The sequence below is a fragment of the Heloderma suspectum genome, chromosome 5, assembly GCF_057233095.1.
Source record: "Heloderma suspectum isolate Gila_16-S chromosome 5, 16-S_ref, whole genome shotgun sequence".
NCBI lineage: Eukaryota > Metazoa > Chordata > Lepidosauria > Squamata > Helodermatidae > Heloderma > Heloderma suspectum.
Genome location: NC_139462.1, coordinates 131,933,917 through 131,957,219, shown reverse-complemented (window position 1 = coordinate 131,957,219; position 23,303 = coordinate 131,933,917). Strand labels below are relative to the sequence as shown.

The 23,303-nt window shown below is 47.5% G+C and overlaps 1 protein-coding gene across 3 annotated transcripts in view; it reads left to right on the top strand.

Moving 5' to 3' along the window:
• The window catches only part of LOC146344506 (transmembrane protease serine 11A-like), an 84,130-nt gene that overhangs the window by 54,375 nt on the left and 6,452 nt on the right, over positions 1 to 23,303 (top strand). For all 3 annotated transcript variants that reach the window (XM_084860383.1, XM_084860384.1, XM_084860386.1), the window contains 6 exons: positions 2,856 to 2,923; positions 8,015 to 8,178; positions 12,274 to 12,312; positions 18,276 to 18,444; positions 19,278 to 19,543; positions 21,013 to 21,155. In XM_084860383.1, coding sequence (XP_084716509.1) covers positions 2,856 to 2,923; positions 8,015 to 8,178; positions 12,274 to 12,312; positions 18,276 to 18,444; positions 19,278 to 19,543; positions 21,013 to 21,155 — 849 coding nt within the window. The remainder of the gene's footprint in view (positions 1 to 2,855; positions 2,924 to 8,014; positions 8,179 to 12,273; positions 12,313 to 18,275; positions 18,445 to 19,277; positions 19,544 to 21,012; positions 21,156 to 23,303) is intronic.

Below are 23,303 nucleotides of genomic sequence, written 5' to 3'. Positions count from 1 at the left end.
GAGAATAAAAGCAGCTACTAGAAGTTTAAAAAAAGTAATTGGAGGAGTTTAACACACGTGTGGCCTCAAGGCCTTCCTCAGAAGGTTTTAACAAGACCTTCTTCCAGGCCCTCCATCTGCACCTTCTCTGCTCTGCTTCATGCAGCCCAACTGCACAGCTTATCATACCAGCAGTAAGCAAGAGGAGGATGAGCGGTTAGAAAGCCCCTGGAGCTTAAGTGGCCACGGGGTGGATAAGACACAGATCCTGGATCCTGGTATGGTGTCCCTGGGCCCCCTCCCATTGACTCTCCCCACCCCTATTCTGAAGGCAGCTGAGGTGAGTAATAAGCTGGAGGAGAAAAGATCTTCCCCTGCTTTCATTTCCACAGAGAAACAGCAGTAAAACAGTCAAAGCTTGTATTGAAAAGGACAGTGATGGAATCAATTCTGGAAGAAAATCAGAGGAATAGAGTTGCTAACCCTCTCGCCTTTGAAAGCTGCATGACTAACAAAGGAAAAGCAGATGTAGCTTTCCACAGAGCTGCATGCTGATGCTAGCCACAACTTCCCCTGTCACAGAACTGTCTGTCAAGTAAGGATGGCAGAAAATTCCGCCATGGACCCCAATGAGGCCGGATTCTTTATCCACGGCCTCCTGGAGTCTATGAGGCTGGATTCTTTATACCACAGCCCTCCGGAGTCCGTGGCAGAATGGAGCACTTACCTCCGTCTCCCTGGAGAATCCTCTTCGGCCAGATCCTCCAGCTCCGGAGCACCAGCGATACAGCTGCCATGCCGTACCACTGGCTGAGGGGGATTGACTGCGGACATCCAGTACGCCATTTGCATCCGCAGTCAATCCCCCTCAGCCAGCGATACGGCATGGTGGCCGTATCACTGGCGCTTCAGAGCCGGCCGGCGGCTCAGTGGAATCGCCGCAGAGCGGAACTGGCCAAAGAGGATTCCGGGGGGAGGGACGGATCACCTTCCCCCGCAGGCAGATTCCCAAGCAGAAGAACAGGTAGGGAATCCGCCCATCCCTACTGTCAAGCAGTAGCTGAAGATACAGGAGCCCTGCTTGAGCATAAACATGGCAGCCCCATGTCAGAATAGCTGGATTCTTGCTGCTTATCAATGTTCTGGCCTTGATCGCTTGAGCTCTGCAGTGGGGATGAGGGTGGCCTGGGCCTGGGCCTGGGTCCCTTTCTCCCTGCAGGGGCGGGCGCAGTTCCGTGCCTCCTTCCAGCATGAACAAAAAAGGGGGTGGTGTCAGGAGGTGAGGCCACACCCCCTGATGTCAACTGGCCTGAGGTGTGCCTGGTGGGGGGCAATCCGTTCCCTCCCTAAACAGTTCTGCACCTCCACTTTAGTATTTATTTTATTTTATTTATTTCATTTCTATACCGCCCAATAGCCAAAGCTCTCTGGGTGGTTCAGAAAAATTAAAACTACACAGTGCAGCATAAAACAATATAAAATATAAAAGTTTAAAACCACAATATAACAGTACAACCAGACAACCTAGCAGCAATGCAGAGATTTAAAATACAGATTTAAAGCACCAGAGCTAAAAGATTAAGAAGCTAAAATGCTAAAATCCTGGAAGAATAAAAAGGTCTCCACCTGGTGCCAGAAGAAGAACAACATAGACGCCAGGCGAACCTTTCTAGGGAGCTCATTGTACAGCCAAAGGGCCACAGCAGAAAAGGCCCTCCTCCTGGTAGCCACCAGCCTCACTTCCTTTGGCAGGGGCTCCCGGAGAAGGACTCCTGAGGATGATCTATGGTCCAGGCAGGGACATATGGGAGGAGGCGATCCTTCAGATAACCTGGCCCCAAGCCGTTTAGGGCTCTGAATGTTAATACCAGCACTTTGAATTGGGCCCAGAACTGGATTAGCAGCCAGTGCAGCTGGAAAAGTATTGGCATAATGTGATCTTGTTGGCCAGGCCCTGTTAACAGTCTTGCTGCCCTGTTTTGGACTAGCTGAAGTTTCCGGACCATTTTCAAAGGCAGCCCCACATAAAACACATTGCAGTAATCCAGATGAGAGGTTATCAGAGCATGGATAACTGTAGCTAGGATATCTCTGTCCAGATAAGGATGTAGTTCGTATACCAGCCTAAGCTGATAAAAAGTGCTCTGTGCTACTGAGTTCACCTGTGCCTCAACTGACAGTTCTGGATCCAAGTGCACCCCCAAACTATGAACCTGATCCTGGGAGTGGAGCCCCCTCCAGAACAGGTTGAATATCACCTAGCCAGGCAGACGAACCAGCCACTAACAGTACCTCTGTCTTGTCTTGTCTGGACTGAGTTTCAGTTTATTGGACCTCATCCAGTTTATTACTATGCCCAGGCACTGATTCAGAACAGCTACAGCTTCACCTGGGTTTGATGAAAAACAGAGGTAGAGCTGGGTGTCATCCGCATATTGATGGCACCTCAGCCCACACCTGGATAACCTCCCCCAGTGGTTTTATGTAGATGTTGAACAGCATAGGAGATACAATAGAGCCCTGTGGAACTCTAATTGCCAAGGCACAGAGCAATAATCCCCCAGCACCACTTTCTGGAATCCGCCATACAAGTAGGAGCGGAACCACTGCAGTGCAGTGCCTCCAACTCCCAACCCAGACAACCTATCCAGAAGGATACCATGGTCGATGGTATCGAAAGGTGCTGAGAAGACTGGGAGAATCAACAGGGTCATAGTCTCCCTGTCCCTCTCCCGGTAGAGGTCATTCCACAGGGCAACCAGGGCAGTCTTTAGTGTGCTTTAGTGTGATCATGTAGTACGGTTTTCCTCTCTACTATTTTATTTAACAACAATTTTACTGAATAACATACTTGTACTTTTCCTTCCTTTCCACAGATTAGCCAGGCATTTCAAGCTACGCATTTAAAGAAAAAATTGATCAGATCACGTGTCGTAAGGCTGAGGTAGTAAAATGAAAATGCAGCTGGGGGACTTGGGAAGGGACTTGTTGGGTTGGGCCAAGATGACTTTAGGCACTGATTGGGCTTGACTTCATAGCATGGTTCACCCCTGGTCACTTGGATTCCCTGAGGTGAGCTACTGGACCCTCAGATTCCTGCTGGTTCTTGCTCTTTGAATGTATTGTGGAGGCATTAGCTACTGTAGGTCTTCTACTCTAGCATTCCCAATTTATTTATACACCTGGCATCTACAACAAAATCACAGTGGTTTTGCCTGACACGACAACCCATCATGGGTGACAAGCCACGGTAGGTTGTCATGTCATCCGAACCGAGACCAATTCCCACAGGGTGGCTTGTGCATGGGCAACTAGCCAACCTAACAGCCCATGGCTTGTTCTAGGAGTTGTTGTACCCACCATGGGTTGGCATGTCATCCAAACCCGGCACTACTGACTAGGGATGTGTGAACTCACCCCCGTCCAGGTTCTCTGGACGCCCGCCCAGCCCCTGCCCCTGCTTGCCAGTTCCCATACCGCACTCAAGCCCCAGCCCACACTCACCCCAGCAGCATCATCAAGCTCTACGGTCACCATTAAAAAAAAAAAGGCCAAATGTGCATGTTTTTGTATGGACAAAAATGCACATCTTTGCAGATGTGCATATTCTCATGTGCAAAATGCACATTTTTGCAAAGGCACACATTAGTTTGTGTGCGAAAATGTGCATTTGGGGGAAATGCACATTTTCATGAATACCCAAATATGTGCATTCACAAAATGCGCATTTTTGCATATGCAAATATGTGCATTCGCAAAATGCGCATTTTCACGTGTGCACAAATATGCACAATTTTGCGATTGCCATTTTATTTCTCAAAAAATGGCGACTGCGAAGCTTGAGGAGGCCGCCAGGGTGACTACAGGCCATTCCCCGAGCACGGACAAGGGCAAGCAGGGGCTTGGCAAGTGGGGCTTGGGGGTGCAGGCAGGACTGGGTCCACTGGATTCCAGACTGAATTGGGCACCCACACCATCCCTACTACTAACCCATCGTAGTGGGCATTGGCCAGTGAGCCACTCAACCAGAGCAGCAGAAACCCCTGTTGCTCTTCCCCAACGCAGCTGCGATTGCTCTTCACAAATGTGGCTGAGCCACTTCCTGTGCCCCTTGCCAGTGACAGCCCCTCCAACTGTGCCCAAACAGCACTTTGGAGGGACCGTCACTGGCACCCCCCGGCTCCCACCTGGCCACCCCCCCCCCGCTCTGATTGCAACCCTGGTTGTGGTTGGAGCCTTTAAAAAAATTTTTTTTTGCACAAAAACGGGGTGGGTTTTTTTGTAGCAAGTTTTCACAGTTGCACACTCGTCCAAAATATACAGGCTTGCCTTACTTGCAGCTGTCAAACTAGACACAGTTAGGATGTTTGGGAGCAAAAAAGGGGGTGGCATGCACTTTTCTATGAAAAACTGTTGCTGGGAACTTGGGGAAGTGGGGATTTGAAGCAGGGCACCCCCAAAATTCAGGGCAACCCTTTGAACCCTGGGGATCCCCTTGCTAAGGGGGTGATCTGCACCCCATTTCCCCATCTGTCAACTGTCAAAGGCTGTCAAACCAGCCTATATACAGTGCATCCTTGACTGTAACCTTGTATGTTTGACAGCTCAAACATACAAGGCTCCAGGCAAGGCAAGCCTGGGTATTTTGGACAGTCAGAGTTGCACAAGGGCACAACTCTAAAAACTCACTAAAAAAATATTTTCAAAAGGAAGGCTTTTGCACACATTCCCCGATGCTGGGAAAATGTGGGGAAAATTCCAGCCCCGTTTTTGCGCAAAAACAGAAGAAAATAAAAATAAAGTTTAAAAGGCCTTGACTGCAACCAGGGTCATGAGCAGAGTGGGGACAGAGGGCTTGGCAGCAGACAAGATGGGTTCTGCTGCCAAGTCCTTTGAGATACCGGGCAGAGCTGGCAGGAGGACCAAGGGGGAAGGAGGGGCAGAACAACCCACGGTGAGTCCTGTCATCGTCAGGCTCATCGTGAGTTGTTCGGACAACAACCCACACTGTGTGGCTTATTTCAGAGGGTGGGTTGTTGTGTTGTGCGAAACCAGCCAGTGTGGGGTGATCCTGTCCATTGTGCCAGCCAGCCATGCCTTCTCTCGGGATACTCCCTTCCATTTCCCTTCTCCCTGGCTTTCTGTTTCTGCTCCCCCCCCCCCCCGCTCCCTTGCAAACAGACATTAGGCATACTGTGGTCACTGAGTATGCTCAGCCCTCATTGGGCAGTTTGGGGGAGGGTCACCCCATATGTCCCCCCTCCAAATATGTTTTTGTACATTGCAGACTTTGGGAGTTCTCCAAAGCAGGCTGACACCCCCCTTTTTGAATCTCAGCAGCCTCATTTTGGCTTACATAGTCATCATAACCCAGCACCTGAGTTCACTATTAGCACATAAAATATGTATGATAGGATATTTGATATTCAATGTATACTTTGCTCTTCCTCCAGAGACAGCAGCTTACAGATAGTTCCTTCCTGGGCAAAATACCATGTAGGCTGCTTACAGCAGCCTTCCCCAGCTGGATGCCCTCCAGATGTGTTGGCTAGGAATTATGGGAGTTGCTGCCCAGTGCATCTGGAAGGCACCAGGATGAGGAAGGCTGTATTTTGCATATTTTGTTTTGGCCCACACTTCCTCCAAGGAACTTACTATGATCTGTGCGGTGGGCTAGTTGGGTCTTGTTCTTTCCTCTGCAGCAGCTGGGACTGGTTGCTGGCAACAGGCTAATTAACTTGATTGCTCTCTGGTGTGCTGTGACATCTGATTAAAAAAAAAAATCTTGCCTTGGGCTTTCCCCAATAGAGTAATTAAATACAAATACCACCCATCTCTCCTTAATAAAGCCTGCAGATGGATTTAAAAAGTAGGCGGGCTAATTTTAAAACCATTAATCATCCTATATCCATTAGCTGTTAATAAAGTTAATTGAAATTGACTCTCACTCTGGTGGGAACTGATGATGTCGGAGAATCGGGAATACGTTCTGATCTCCTTACCCTGAATATGTATGCTAGACTAGTGTACCTGGGGAAATGGCCATGGCAAGACCAGCGATCGGGCAAATGCTGGGGACCAAGGCCCCTTCCTCACGCCATGTTGCCAGAGCTCAGGCTGAGCTGCTTGGAAAATGTGTGGGATGGAAATGTAATTTAAAAAAACTGCTGAAGGTAAGCAGATTTATTTGTGTAACCCGTCTGGATGAGAGGCTGCCTAGGAATCATATGTATACCCCTACAAGCTTTTTGAATGAAAGGAGTGTAAAAAACAACAACAGTGCCTAAGATGACCCCAGGAGTTCATGGACCTTCCTGCAAGAATCCCTCTGTGCAAGTTACATCACAACTGGGGAAAGCAGATGTAGTTTTTCTTTTCTCATTTCTATGTAACCTCTGAACAGATCTGAACTGGAACAACTGGAAGTATATTCCACCAGGCATGCTGGATGGTGAATAATGACCTTAAAAGCCTCACTCTTATCTAACAGGGGTGTGCAGAAGCAACTACGTCATGATACTTAGCTGGGTGCCACTCAGTCCCCTGCCTGGATGTGGCTTTTGATTCAGATGAGAATATATATCAATATCAAAGCCACACCCTATCATTTCAGTGAGGCACAGGGAAACTAGCCATTGCATGTGATTAGCTGCCTGTGCTTTAGGGGAGCTAGATCAGGACCTGTGTGTGTTTGTTTGTTTGTTTGTCTGCATGATTTTTTAAATACAAATTAGTCTCATGATTTAATGTGAAGTCCTCCACAGGGCAATTTCTAATTCCAGTTTCCATAAGAGGAAACAGAAGCTGCAATTTGATTAATTAGTGCTGCAATCCTATACTTGTTTACCTGGGAGTTACCTACCTCTGAGCAGGCACGCATAGGATTGCACTTGAACAGTTCCTATTAGCTTAAGCTCTACTCTCTCTCTCTCTCTTTTGCTAAACTGCTATTTGGATTTTAATTTGTGCAATTGATTATATTAGCTGTCTTGACAATTCTGTTGAAGGGAGGGACATAAATACCAAAGATAAATCAATAAATAAAATGGACCAGGTGTGGGGAGAAAGGTTAATTAATTTGTATACCCCCTTTGAATGAAGATCACAATAGTTTGGGCTGAACCGTCATGGCTTACAATAGTTGTGGTTTTGTAAGCAAATGGAGAATTCACTTATTATTTCACCAGAGCTACAGTTCGCAGGGCTCCTTGAGCGAGAACCATGACTAAAAAGATGCCTCCAGTGGCATATTTAAGGTGTCGTTCAGGGCAGTGTAGGGGACAAACAGATATGATCCAAGGGATACAATACCCTGGGAAGTTCTGCTGAACAAGCCTCTTTGAAATGAATGAGATCTGTGCAACAGCATGGCAGTGGACTCAGAGCTAATTGAAAATGGCCTCTCCCCCCAGTTTGAAGCCCCATTCATTGGAGGACCATTTTCGTTATTTTTTTCAGGGGGAGGGGAGAGTTCTTACATTTTTTTGCGGGGGTGGGGACTTACTATTGGTGCCGTGGCCCTCGTTTCTGTCTCTTTAAACTTCCTTTTATCTCCTCTCAGAATAGAGCTTGTTTTGGCAGCTACCATTTTCCCTCCCGGAGTGCTCCAGGCGCAGCATTATTCCTGGACATTCTAGGAAAAACATGGCAGCCAAGAGCCAATGAAAGAAGCTCCATTCCAAAATTAAATTTAAAAGGGGAGGGGGAACCCCTGCACCACCAATGGTAAGACCCCTGAACTTTTCAAAGAACCTCCCACCCTCAAATCACCAATGGTTTGGGGGACACTGCCCAAACTGGAACCAAATGTTCTCATGCTCAGTCTTAGACCTTGCACAGCTCCCATTCATTTCAAAGAGGAACTGAATTCAGCAGGAGAGCATCCCGGTCGGTTATGTTGTTTACTGGCAAGTAGAGATTGTGTTTGGATTTTCCACCTCAGCTGCTCAAATGTCTTGAGCAGCCTGTGCAGAGGTTGTAGCAGAAAATATCCTGGCTTGCTGGATCAGCTGTTTGAGGCATCACTGTTTTTCAGGCCAGACCGTGGCGGAGTCCTGGCAGACGTGGTGCTGGTGTTCCGGTTCATTGGCACTGATAGTAGAGCGGCGCTCTGGACGAATATTAACACTGTTTTGCTGAGGAGGCTGAAGTTATCAACATGGCCCTTGAGTATTGATCTTTCGTCTTACAAGCTCTCAGGCAAGTGTCATAGATGACCTTTTTAACCTTGGTCAGATTTTTTGTAATGCTTTCTTTCTCTGCCTTGCACCCTGAAGTCTATGTTGTTGTCCTAAACCTATTCACCTCCCCGCCTTCTTGGCTGTTATGATGTTTATGGTCCACACCACTTTTCTTGCTAAATCAACCTTACCCTCTTGATATTCCTGGCTCTGCCACAACCCACGAGCTTCCACTCTGTCAGACTTTCATCAGCTCTGCCCCCTGGCTGAGGGCAATACATATGAAACCAAAGGAGGGCAACTGTGGAGACTAATGGGCTGGCTCCAGGTTTTGGAGGGCCCTTGGGCAAGACACCCTCAATTGGCCCCCTCCCCCTTTTCACCATGCCACCAGATGCTCATGCTCTTCATCCTCTTTCTCATCGTTGTGATCACTTGCTTGTTTGACAGGCAGAGAGCCAAGGAGCAAGGAGACAGTGGCATCTACTGCTCCTCCTTCTCACCAACACTCTTGTCTGGGCCAGAGTGACGGCCCAGTGAACAAGCAGGTTGCAGAGGTGAAAAAGAGAGGCAACTCCAGGGGGCTGTTGTTAGTCAGCCCCTGCTGGGGTGTGGGGCCTTGGTAGGTGCCCAGCCTTGCCTACCTTTGACACCAGCCCTGCTAATGGGGTACATCCCCAGAGAGTGCTGGGACAATTACACATATTTTAGACTGAGCCAGTGCTAGTAGCCATTACATTACTTGGATATTTTCTACAAAATCTATCACCCTTCTGTAACTCCAGTCAGCAAATGGGAGTATACATTGCTTGGCTAATTCCTTCCCAAAGCAAGTACTATGGAACAGAAAGGAATTTCTGAGACTGCAGATCTGTGATAGAGAGCAGTTCCCTAATTGATGTCTAGATTGTCTCAGCAGCATAATTTCATCTTGTTTTGCCTCTGATGACAGCAGTATTGAGGAGGTGCACAGATCCTCCAAATGGATAACTTCGTGTTTTTAATTGCCTAGAAAGTAATCCCAAAGAAAGGCAGCTAGGAATTAATCCTTCAAATCAAACGGTCAGGGTTCCCCTTATGACCTGGACCCCTTGAGCAACTCCTTAAGGATCTCTTGTCTCCTTAAGAGTCCCACCTTCCTTCTTTTACCTTCCCTTTTCCAATAACATGGGGTTTAGGCTGTAGGTGTGGGGTGATGGACACTCTAGACGTAGGGTTTAACCACAACAGTCTACTGGTAAATTAAAGCATGCAAATCACAACTAAAGGTATTTACATAATAGAGCTGAATGATACAAAAGGCATTAAGAAAAAATAAAAGTTGCAAAAAAAGCAAGTACCTCTACCCTAGCTGCACTTAGACTTCTTCAGGCTGCTTCTTCCTGCACCCACTTCATGTTCTGCTCTTCCTGACTTTGCTGTTACTGCTCTGGTCTTTCTGACTCTCTCTTTTTATACTCTCCTCCCCTAAAACTGAAAGTACTGCTTCAAACCCGAAGAAATGAAACTTAACTGGGGAAATGAAACTGAAACTTAACCGATGAAATGAAACTACTCCTCTCAAGGATACCCCCTCCCAACAAAAAACCCCAGACCTCTTAACCTGACCTTTTCCCCCTTTGCTTCTGTAGGCCTTAAATCTTCACACAAACTTTAAAGGTTTTCTGAAATAAATTTAAGACACTTTAATTGTACATACAGTCAGCTAATGCTTTCTGACACTTGGCAGTCATTAAGGGCAACACAGCTGGAGACAAACAGAGCTGACAATTGGGGCACTTCCTCCAGGACATTCTCTGGAGTTGCATGACTGTGCTCTTCCGCAGCTTCCATTTTGGGCACTGCCCTGATTGCTATATCATTTATATGGATATCAGAATGATAGGCAGCTGGTAAAATTTGGCAGTGTGTCTATGTAGCACCTCTTACAGAGGTTAATGGATGAAAATTTTGGCATAGATTTTACCACATCTCAAAAGAAGAGTTGGTGTACAAAGTTACATTGGAACCTGCAAAATTAATTACCTAATTCAGGGGTCCCTAACTTTTTTCAGCCTATGGATACATTTGGAATCCTGACAAAGTGCCTTGGGCTTTTGACAAAATGGCTGCCATGGAGGGGGCATGACCACTCACAAAATGGCCACCATGGAGTGTGGGGCTACTTACAAAAAGCCACTGTGCGGGTGTGGCTACTCACAAAATGGCCACAGTGGGCGGGGGGGGGGGGAGGTCATGTCAGAAAGGAGTCAGGTGGGCAAGCAAGCAGGAAAAGGCTCTGGCTCCCCCCCCCCCCAATAAAAGACCTCTGCCACCATGCACCACAAAAAACAAACTGGAGCTGTGCAGGGCAGCCAGCAAGCCCAGAAATCTCGCATGCACAATGAACAAAAATAGCGCAGGCATGTGACTTTTAATCCTTAACTTTGCACATGCTCCCCACATGCACTAAACAACATCCAGAGTGCCACAGCAAACACAAGGCAGGCGGCCACGGAGGAGAATGGGAAAAGCTCCCACATCACCACCACCCCAAACACAAAAGCCTGGAGGTAAAGTAATGCAGGCAGATGAGTGAACAGTCTGGAAATTCCATTGCTTTACCCACCCACCCTCAACGAACAAACAGAAGAGCAAAGAGGACAAGTACCACACCTCCCAACACACAAAAATAAAGGGTTGGAGACCAAGCACCACCACCCCACCTCCCAAAAAATGCAGATAGGGTGAGCAAGCAGGCAAGAAATGCCCTCCCTTTGCCTGTGCTCCCCTCTCAGATGGAAAAGACCCCAGCCCACTCAGTTCCATCCCCGTACTACTGGTTTGTATTCAAGGGGAACACTTATCTTTCCCTTCCAACACAGCCACCCACCACTCATGCCCACTCCTTGCAGGCACAGAATGGGAGTAAGGACACCGGTTTGTAACCTATTACTTTGGCCAATCAGAGAGCAAGGGAGCACGTCAAAACAGCAAGTAGAGGTACATAGACTTAAAATTATAGAGAAACCAGGTCCATAGACTTAAAACTATAGAGCAACCAGGAAGTTGGCAAACATGCATTGTAATTTGTGATTGTATACATAGAAATCATAATGAGGGCACAATGAAAGGCCTCAAGGGTGCACTTTCACCCTCGGAAGCCCTATTGGGGACCTCTGACTTAATTCATTTAGTCATTAACTCTGATTTACTTATTACTGTTTGTAATATAGCCTTTCCGGAAGAATCTTCGATTAATCAATTATATGGATAAAAATCTGTATGATTACAAATGCCTTCACCATTTTTTTAAACCCATGAGTTGCACTACTCAAATCACCAAACTGGGAATGTTTCTGTATAATATGATAATGGATTATAACTTCCTCCTGGCAAAAGAGACTAAATGGAAATGCAAACAAGATTGTCAGATTACTATTCCACACTATTATTAGTACAAGTTTATATTGACCAGGTTCAGATGACAGGCCGTCTCTCATCGTGGGCCCACGGGTACCAGATTGCATATCCCACCCCCAAGTGAGGGTTGTCATGTCGTGCAAACCTGGCAATATTGGATTATGTGAGGGCTAAACAACTCTCGCATAACCCATGGTCCATTCTAAGGTTATGCGAGGGTTGTTTAACCCTCGCATAATCCACTCTTGCTGGGTTTGCACGACATGACAACCCCTGAGCAGGGGTTGCATATTCAAAATGGTGGCCGCATGCACTGCAGCCTCACGATGGGATAAATAACCCATGGTGGGTTGTCGTGTCATGTGAACAGCCCAATTAGTTACATTAGGATGAGTGATGTGTGAAACTGCCACCACACTGCCCAAAGAAACAGAACAGGTCTTATGAAAATGCCTTTTATCTTCCATTGAAATTCCTCAGATGTTTTGCCTGAGGAAGACCCCCAAAGTTTGCTATGAACTTCACTTTGCAATAGGTCTGTCCAGCTGGTGACCTACAAGGCTGAAAGCACTCCAGCAGCCACATATGACAGCCAGCTAGAAGCTCAGTAACTCTCTTCTTTTTATAACAGTTTTGAAAATCCATCCATATAAACAGAAATAGGTCAAAGCGAAAGTGTTAAGATGACTGCCTTTTCTGTCTTTTTTTGCAGAGGTTAATGCAGAAAATGGTGAAAATCTTCTCTACAGTTGTAAGTACTAAAAAGGGGTTGTGTTCAGACAGAAGGTTGCTAGAAAGGACATTGCTTAGCACAGTGATTCGTAAATTGTGTTGTATTCTCCCAGCTTGCTTGTTCTTTGTACGCCACCATGTTCTTAACAGTCTGGATACCACATGGGAAGGCTTCATCATTAAAGCTTATTTCTTTCTACATTCTGATTCTGTACTGCTGAATGTGTGGCTAAGAGGGAAAGGTTATTAAGTGTCTTGCATCACTAAGATATTTATCAGTCAAGATACTACAGTTTTAACTTGATGTTCATGAGCCTTTGCTCTGGAAAAAGCCTTCAGTCTCTCCTTTATTGTTTTTGTCGTGGTCTCAATGACAGCAAGAAAAGACACCAGTAATTATCAGTGGTCTACAGACTACAATGTAAGAATAACTGGTTTAGAAAGTAAGATCAGTCTTCTGATCTTTAAAACTGCCCAAGCAGAGGTCCAGGGATGTGCTTACCATGGCAAGCATCCTTCTGCCCACTTCTGGCAAACATACTGAGCCCCAGTCTTCCTCTTGAGCCCCTTGCAACTAGTGAGGAAGGGCCATTGGAGGCACTCTGAGTATCTTGAAAGCATAGCAGGACTGCAAGGTTGATCCCCACTATTTTCTCTGCCTCTCAGCTTTTCTACATGAGGGATTTATTGTGCACTCATCATTCCCCACTCAGATTTGTTGACAAGTTAGGCCTTCTTGCACCGTTGATGGGGGTGCAGCACAGTCTAATCCCTTCTCCAACACTCATGAGCCTCCAACCAATCCCCTCTTCCCCTTATGCCTGCCTACTTTGCTGCTGCTGCTTTGGCACTGGTGGTGGTGGGAGGGAGGAAAGGTGGGAGCAACCTTCCTCCTAGTACCTGGTGGCGCTAGAACAACAGCGAGCCAGACGTATTTCCCACCACTCTTGATGCCTGGCTTGTGGCCTCAGAGAGAGGCCCCTGCCTTGCACTTGAGTGAAAGCAGCACCAAGGTAAGCAGATGGGCGGGAGAGAGAAGAGCTGCAGCCTCCCTCGTGGTGGGGAGAAAGAGACAGGTGTTCTGGAGACTGGTGGGTGGGTTGATGGGAGGGAGGAGCTGAGTTCTTCTCTGGCGTGAATTAACATCTGAGCCATGTAGAACTCCCGCAGGGGGAGGAGCAGGAATATCAGAATGCTCTGTTCATATTCTGTGCTAGGGAATCACGACGCTCAGTGATATTTCTCTCAGTGATGGCTCATTTGCACATGCAAGTCATAACCTGAAAGTCACAGCATGAAGCAATCAACATTTGTGAACTTGCTCTTAAAATTTGCTGTTGCCCAGTACTGACAGTTAAGTAACAGAAACAGCTTTCAGGTATGGTGGAGAAGAGGTGCCAGCGCAGGAGACGAAGACAAAGGAAACCTCTTTGTCAGAGAGTGTCAGTGCCTTTGAAGAAACTAATTCAGCTGTTCTTGAGGAAGAGTCTCTTGACTCGAAATGCAGCGGGACGTAATAAACGAACCTGTTCACAATGCATTTTTGAGTTTTCCTCTGTGTTTCCATTAACCGATTATAACCACGGTAAAATTTCCAGCACGAAGTAGGCAGCTAATTTATCACTGTTCAGTAGCAATTTTAAACCAAATCCTGCCAGTCTGTAGCACCTACATTAAAACCATCTGGGGATGGATGTAGGAATGGCTCCAGCCTGGACCAGCACACTTCAGATTGTGCCAAGAGCAGCGTTTCTTGTTGCAACTTAGCGCACCACAAACAAGCACACACACACGCACACACACACACACACACACACACAGTCCTAGTGCAGCCTCCCCCAACCTGGAGCCCTCCAGCGTTTCTGACCTTCACCATGTTAGCTGAGGCTGATGGGAAATGAAGCCGAAAACATCAGGAGGGCACCAGGTTGGGGAAGGCCAAGCTAGTGTAATGAAGCAAGATTTTGAAACCGGTAAGTAAGCGTCATCATGCTATGCCAGCACTGTGGGAAAGTGCATTTCTCTGAGAATTTTCTTTGCACAAATTAAGCTGGCCCATGAATCCCAGGAGAGAGCTAGCTCTGGGTGTAAAGAAAAGGCCATCTGGCAAAGGTATGGCAAAATGTACACACATCAAATGTGCAACTCATCTCCTTGGGGAGTGTCTGAACTTGCTGCTCTTGTGTGTTTATTCTAATTGATATACAGTGCCTAGTTAATGTAACTATTCTACTAATAAATGCATAAAATAAAGTGTTTCCTGTACATACTAGTGAAAATAGGGGGAAAGTTTGTTTTGATAGCTATGAGCATATTTTTCTTTTTTTTTTAAATGGGAGTAATAATTGCCTAGTGACATATCTGCCATATCTACTTACAAGTAAGCTTTCTTATGAGTAGGTATGGCACCTCACTGCTTGAAATGGCACATTATCCAAGGCTACTTGTACCTAGGGGGGAATCTTCACGGAAATGCATTGAGAATCACAGTTTTTCTCTGCTTTTTCCTGAAATTGACTTTAGTCCATCAGTGGCACACTAAGCTGAAAAAAAGCGGACTATACCCCTCCCAAACCAACAGTTTTCACAGTCATGCTACACTCTAATCCACCTTACTTTGGGGTGGGGTGGGCAAAGTTAACCACGTATGAGAGGCTTGGTCCCTGCCCCCCTCTTTCCCCTGCTCAGGGACAGAAAATGTATTGTAAGGGTCATCAGTCATCCAGAGAAAAGGCGCACAGCCTTTTGTTTGGCAGTTTCCCTACATCCCAGCAACAAGCGTGCTTGCCGGTTTTTCTCCACAAAAACAAGACTCCCATATCGCTAAGGCGTTAAACCTTAAAGCAGTGAATCTTTAACATATTCCAATGCTGAATGAGAGTCTCTGTAAAGCCCCCCCCATACATGTTTACTCAGAAGTAAGAAATAAATCTTGCTCCCCTGCAGTAAGTCTTTAACATATCGCAATGCATATGGAGCCACGGTATTAAACGCTTTAGTGTTTTAACACTTTAGTGATATACCATCGCTCCATATGCAGTGGGATACGTTAAGGATTCGCTGCAGGGGAGAAAGATTTATTCTTTACTTCTGAGTAAACATTCATAGAAGGTGGGGGGGGCCCTTTACAGAGACTCTCATCCACCATTGGGATATGTTAAAGATTCACTGCAGGGGAGCGAGATTTATTTCTTACTTCCAAGTAAACATGTACAGAAAGGGGAGATATGTTAAAGATTAAAAGTAGGCTAGCTAAGGTGAATGAGTGTATCCAGTACTGTGGTGTTGTGAGGAGTCACTGCTGCACTCCTGAGGATTTTCTCGATGGAAAAAAGCTACTTACATTGGGGAAACAAGAGGGAATGGGGTGTCCCATCCCCTTGACCCCGCCACTGCCAGATCACAGAGGCACACCCAGGATTTAATGTGGAGGGGGGGATGGCATACTGTGGAAAAACTGCGTGGGAGCTGCATTTTAGGAAAATGATGCAGTAAAAGCACTTTCAGAAATGGTGCTTTTTCCAGGGGGATTGCTGTAGACTGGCAATGACATGTGTCAGAAATAACCTCACGGTGCTCCCGCTCTGCAGTAACTTGCCCATGAAGATTGGCCCCTGATTTATCTGTAGTTAGGAGCTGTTTGACAGAAGAGGGACATTGCATCATCTTTCCTGGGTCAAAATCCAGATGTGGAACCTTTACCAGAGCCATAATGCTGGATATTGGTGCATATCCCCACCCCCACTACCAAAGGCTTGTGCAGACATATCATAACACCGAAAAAGTTTGCTTTTTTGCACCTTTAATAGTTAGGTCACAGCCAGCCTTGGTTGGCGATGGAAGCCATTTTGAGGGATGTTGGACTTCCACCTTTGGGCTGCCATTTCCTTGAAGCTGTGGCTCCTGTGTGGTATTTTGGCCAGTACTAATTTTAGACACTGCTTTGAGCTTTGACTTGCCTCATCCAGCCACAGAGTAAGAAATGACACAGCAGCATACATAACACAATGGTAGGGATGGAGCTGGTCCTAACTTGAGGCAAAATAGTGGCTTTTTCAGGTGATTGTTCGGTATCATTAAGGCTGGCCTAGTAAGAGGCAGACCAATCTGATCAATGGGGCACAATCCACGAGAACATTATCCTGCACAAGCCCCATTGAAATGGAGAGCCATTGTGGCATAAAGGACAGAATGTCAGATTTGGGTCAAAGGATTTAATTGCCCAATTGACTGTGACACTCACTGAGTAACCTTGGGCCAGTGAATTTCTCTCAGCCTAAGCTATTTCACAGGATTTCTGTGAGGAGAATACTGGGAAAAGCCTATGCATGCTGTTTTGGAGGAAGGCCAGGATGAAAACATAATAAATAGCTGTTTATTCTGATCAGGCTTTCACGGAAGAACATTCTGGAGGGTTGTGCCCTATGGTAAGCCACGTATGTGTGGGCATGCCAGTGGGATTTACTGCCTCAGCACCCAAGAGCTCGCTCTTCATTCTACTCATCAACCATCCCAAGTGCCCTGGTGGTTTGGATTTAATTCACTGACTCTTGGAGTTTATCAGGCGGAAGAGAGAGTGCATGTGACAATCCTAAGCTGAACCATTATTGGCGGGAGCAGGGCAGGGGGGAAGTTCACATGCTGTAGAGGAATTTAAGGGCATGTCTGCGCTACAAATTTAAAACGATTCCATGCTTGTTTAGCTGTCACAACTGATAACTCCCACCAAAGGAAGCTTTGTCAGAGAGCTGAAGGTGGTTTGAAAGAGGGATAGCTGCTCATGGTATATACAATTCCGCACCCTACTTTCACCTGGGATAGCAGGGGTTTATATTGTTTCAAAATCATGTCTGCTTAGAGATGACAGTGGGACAAAATAATTGTGCCTATATATATCATGCAGGGGTATCTGTCGCTGGGAATTCCAGCCCTTTTTGAAGAATTCCAGACTTCCACAGCATGCTCGACTTGGCTTGCATTTGCAAGCTGAGCTGCTGCTTTCCCCCAAACTCAGGGAGCTTTTGCGTATTTTTGTGTGTGTTGGCCATAATTTCTGCAAATAGAGATTTGCATAATTTGTGCAAATAACAGCTGAAAGTCGCAAAAATTGCGGCTGTAATTCGTGCAAACTGTGGCTGTAATTTGCGCAAATTAAAAACACAGTAAATACGCTAGCTGGCCGAGTCACTGCAGGGCCGAGTTGGGTCAGGTAGTGGAAAATGAACAGAAATCCTGGGGACCCAGCGGACGAGAGTTTGTTGAACTCCACCCTGCAACCAGCTTCCTCCAACATCCCTAATATCATGGCAAATGAAACACCTCTCAAACCACTTTCAACTCTCCTCTAGTCCAAAACACCATCCCATTACATTAAGTAAGGGCCAAACTGCATATTGTGTTATTCATGGGTTTATTCATGGGTTTTTAGCTGTGCTTAAACTGGCTACTTCTCTTTGGAAGGAGAAGCAGCCTTGGTGCTCCAATCCAGGATGTGGTCTCAGTTTGGATTGGGGCCCTGCACCAGTTTCCTGTTGAAAATTGCTCCTGCTCTGCTGCTGTTTCTGAAAACAGCAACTTCAGGAGGAAACAGCATCCAGGGAGGGGGCAATTTTCCAACAGGACACTGGCACGCTCTGGATCAGGGCACCATGGCCACTTTTTCTAAGGAATGGGAGAGTTCTACAAACCTCACTTTGGACTTAACTCACCAATTATCCAATTTTCCTGGGGTGGAGGTGGGAAAGATAATGTTTCCAAGCCAGAGAAGCCCTGCTGCTCTGATTCCAAAAGTGAGCTGGGCAGAGAGAAAATGCCCATTCAGAGCAGCAGTTCCTTTGTTTCGAAACAAACTCCAGGGCTTCCTGTTGCACTTGGTCGAAGAGGTTCAAAAAACAATGCGGAGAGGCTCGGAACAGAAAATAATAAAATAAACGTTTTTTACTTTCTGCGAAGACGTTGGGTTAAGAAGGTGTTCTTTGGCAGGTTGCGGAACACGAATGGACAGATCCGTGGAGAGAATCTTTGGAGGAAGCATCGCAGGGGAAGGGGAGTGGCCATGGCAAGCCAGTCTTCAGCTGAATGGCGTTCACCGCTGTGGGGCGACGCTGATCAGTAACACGTGGCTGGTAACTGCAGCTCATTGCTTCCGAGGGTGAGAAGACACAAGCCCCTCAATTCTAAAACTGTATCTGGCCAACACACTTCAGTTATCACATTTATTAAAAATGATAACATCCCATTTATGCATGCATGTCTACCTGCTGTCTCAGTCAGAGCTGCCTCAAAGGTCAGGCACCTGTCGAGAGCCCACACCCTAGTAGGGGCCCACTGACAAGAGCCCCCTAGACATGTTCCACCTCTTCACCATGGCAACCTCCTTGTTCTCCTACCTCTTGCTCTGGCCCAGCCAATGGAGGGGAGGGGGAGGAGGACTAGATGCCTCTGCCTGCTTGCTCGGTGCCTCTCTGCCTGTCGAGCAAGCAAGGGGTAGCAATGATGAGAAAGAGGATAAGGAACAACAGCAGCTGGTGCCAATGGCGGTGAGAAGGTAGTGTCACTGAGGGAGGGGCCCCATTATGGGTGTTTTGCCTAAGGGCCCTTGAAAACCTGGAGCTGGCACTGGCCCCAATTATATGTTGTTACATATGTTCAAAACATGAAATTGTGGGAGGGAGAGTGGTGCTTAACACAACCCCCCTGCCCACTGCTTCTCCTCAAGCTCCACCCCACAAGGCCTTTCCCCTGCCAAACTGGGCTTAAGTCTGATCTCAGAGCTGGCTGGGGTTGTAGGCTTGTGGGGAGGAACTCCTGGGCCAAATCAATAGGCAAAGGAAGAATTGTCTCCTACAAATATCCCCTTCTGCCTTACTGTTAACTTACTATGATGTTCTGTCCTAAAAAAGGCTGAAGTAAAACAAAATGCTATATAAATGCTAAGTCAAACAAACTTTTATTATATTACCTATAATCTCAAATGTCTTTCAGAGTCAGGAATATCAATGGCTGGACGAGTAGTTTTGGGGCCCGTTTAAGGCCTTCATTGATGAGAAGGAACCTTCGCCAGATCATCGTTCATGAACATTATGCCAATAACGTCATGAGCCATGAATACGACATCGCTGTCGTGCAGATCTCGTCCCCAGTGGAGTTTACAACTGCCGTGCGTCGTATTTGTCTTCCAGAGGCTACACATTACTTTCCAGACAACACCACCTGCTTTGTCACAGGATACGGCGCATTGAGAGATGACGGTTAGTAGTGATCTCTTCAGAGTTAGAATATAGAGCTTGGCTTTTAAGAGCAGCCCCAGTGGGATCTTCACCATGACAGGCCTAGTTGCAGGTTATGACGAGGCTGGGGCAGGCTTGGTTACATCCCCTTGGTGAGCCATCCCTCAGCAGGTTCAATCCCAATCACCAGACACCCAAGGACCTCACACATGTGAGTGAGATGGAGTGTCAGGGTTGGATAGGAGCCCAGAGAGCCCCAAAGCAGTTCTGATTCTGAGGAAGAGATAGAAACCATGGGAGAGGAACCCGCACGCTGTTCAGAGGCGCAGCCGGGGGGAGAGCCCCTCCCGGTACACATTCCTGAGAGTGATAGTGACCCTGGCAGGGAGAAGGAGGCGCAACAGCAGCTTCTGGATGCTAGGCGCCGGCGCAGCATCAAGCGGGAGATGGCGGGCACTGAGAGGAGGCGCTCAGCCTGCTTGGCGCAACGGCAACAGCAGTGCCCCGATCCCGCACGGGAAAGGGGTGGACTCTCTCCTCCTAGCCCATAAGTTCAGAGGTTTCCCGCCTTACCCTCCAAACGGAGGTCAACTGATTCTTAAGGCTAGAACTCCCGAGTAGGCAGCTGTCTTAAGTCTCACTCATAGGAGCAAGGATTTGCATCTGTAAGCGTCATTAGGTTGAATGGAAATAAAGCCTTGGAAAAGAGCCCTATTGTCTGCATGTTGATTCTGGCTACCTGAGGATTTCAGAAGGCAGCAGGGGCAACCTCCTGACATGGAGCTGTTGCCATTGCATGGCATACAGGAGTGGGGGAAGCCCCTGCAAGGGCCCAGACTTCCAGGTAGGGATGGCGGAGAATTCCGCCATGGACCCCAATGAGGCTGGATTCTAAAGAATCTGGCCCCCTGGAGGCCGTGGCAGAATGGAGCACTTACCTCCGCCTCCCTGCGGAATCCTCTTCATCCAGATCCTCCTGCTCTGGAGCGCCAGCGATACAGCCGCCATGCCATATTGCTGGCTGAGGGGGATTGACTGCGGACGCAAATGGCGTACTGGACGCCATTTGCAGCCGTAAAGGTCTTAGTTTAAGGTAAATGCAGCCGTAAATGGTTGATCATCTTCAGAGGTCCTTGCAGAGGGCGATGTTGCAAACCACCTGTTTTTGTTGAAGGAGGCTCTCAGGCCGTAGCACACACTAGCCTAGATCCAAGCGTCAGACCTCGCAGTTCCTGGCTCACATCTGGTGTCTCTTCCAATACCTCACCCCCTGGATGGTGATGAAGAGCTGTGTAGGCATTAGTGACTGGACAGAGTGGGGTGCTTTTGTGAATGAATGAGCACTATGTGGTTGAGACTTAAATAGGGACAACTGGTGTTGTCTGTGGCGCAGGGGAGGGGCTTCTGGTGTTTGTGTCTATGTTACATTATAGCCTTCCTGTGAGATTTCATGGGTCTCATTTATAATTCCATTATTATTTCGAAATCAGGTCCCAGTGTCAGTGAGCTCCGTCAAACAGAAGTGAAAATTATAGGTAACGACATTTGTAATAGAAGAGGAGTGTACAATGGAGCCATTTCACCTGGGATGCTGTGTGCTGGATACCTGGAAGGAGGGAGTGACGCTTGCCAAGTAGGTGCAATAACACAGAGTAGCACTGAATGAGCACTAAATGTGAGGGGGTTAAACACCTCCAGAGAAGGCTTCTGCACACATTATGATTTTACAGCATTTATGCTGGGGCAATTGCCGTCTGCCGCAACGCACGTTGAGCTGTGTGTCTATCCAGGCAGCTACACTCACATCTACTCCACTTCTGTATAACTCAAATCTTCAGCTTTATTTAACACAACATAAACAGTAAACAATGGATAAATATAAGATCAGTACTTAGTAGTAGAAGGATGAGGTTAAATGGATGGATGATACAAGAGGCTGAAATGGCTCGATGAGGTGAAAAGACATTGCAAGGCCAAGCTGTTGGGTTGTGAAGCAAGGCAGTAGCAGGGAACTATGCCTGATGGTGGATTCTTCCAGACTGAGGAAGAGTTGGTGCAAACTTGATATGGTTTCTCTCTAGGGTCAGCTAATCGATGCATGGCATCAGGCTGCTAACGGGCAAATAGAAGGCTGGCTAGAGCAACTGCAACTGCAAGGCCAAGGGGGCGACATAACAAACAACATAATGCCCACTTGGGGCAGAACGCCACCTACTTACCCACCTATGTTTTTCTAGAACAGGAATGAGCATCTTGCCACCCTCAGCCTAATTTCAAAATCCCTCTGCATGCAATCAGTTTAGACCTCTGGCAAGAGCAATCTCTCCTTCCCTTGGGAAGGAATGGCAGCAGGGGGGTGGGGGGTGGGGGGGAGAAAGAGCAAAGGGAATGGCAGAAAGGAAAAAGGGGGTGACTTACCCACTTTTGGCTGGGACCCACCACTGACTTTAGCCCCACTCACCACCGGCATGCAGCCCCCAACAGATTACCTATGAGGGAATGTGGCCCTGGAGAAAAGAGAGGCTGTTCTCCCCCCCCCCCCAGTCTAGAAGTAGGGAGTAGCTACTCTCAACTACTTCCTACGACAGGGAACATAAGAAGAGCCCTGCTCTTCTTAGACCAAGGATCCATCTAGTTCAGCATTCTGGTCACACAGTGGCCAGCCAGCTGTCGACCAGGAACCCAGAAGCAGGACACAAACGCAACAGCACCCTCCCAACCATGTTCCCCAGCAACTGGTGTACCTAGGCTCACTGCCTCTGGTACTGGAGGTAGCACATAGCCATCAGGACTGGTAGCCACTGATACCCTTATCCTCCATGAATTTGTCCAACCCCCTTTTAAAGCCATCCAAACTGGTGGCCACCACTACATCCTGTGGTAGCGAATTCCATAGTTTAACTATGCGCTGTGTGAAGAAGGACTTCCTTTTATCTGTCCTGACTCTCCCACCAATCAGCGTCATCGGATGACCCCAGGTTGTATTTTGAGAGAGGGAGAAAAAGGTCTCCCTACCCACATTCTAAACAAGGGTAGGGAACCTCTTTCAGCCCAAGGGCCATTTTGCAGAAGCTCTTGGGGGCCACATTCCAGTGGTGGGTGGGGCTGAAGGCAAAAGGGGCAGGGCCAGAAATATAAAAAATGACGGCACATTGTAGCTTGAAGCTCCTACTGCCAATGGAGCCTTTGGAGAGGCATTTTGACCATTTAGAATGGTGTGGGGGGGGAAACAGCAAATGATTGGCAGCTGGGGGAAAGGGGGAGGGGGCGTGGCCTTGTGGGGAACCCCGGAGGGCCAAGTTGGGACCCCAGGAGGTTTTGGCCCAGAGCCAGCTGAGGCAGCAGAATTTTTAGAAGACAAGCAGCACGTGAAGCAGGCTTCAGCCGGGAGCCAGTGTTTTCACCAATCCCTGTCCACAGCAGAGGTCTCAGATGTGGGCAGGGGGCCTCAGGTAGTCCAAGGGCCTCCCCAAGCATGTACTTGAGGGCCTCCAGCACAGCACGGAACTGGTGAAAAGAAAACACTGCCTCCTTGTTATGCTGAAACCCTTCAGGCATGCAAGAAAGCAGCTTTGCACGTTCTGGAAACATCCCTGGCCTACGTCAGATCCCTGCCTTGCATTCTTTAAGGCAGGAGTCTCTAACTCAGTACCAGCAAGGCCAAGCTGAGGCACTCACCAAGCTCTTTTCCCCCAGGGCCAACATACAGAAACACCAGCATTTTGTAGCTTGAAGGTCTTACTGCCGTTAACGAAGTCGTAGAAAAGGCTTTTCAACCTTT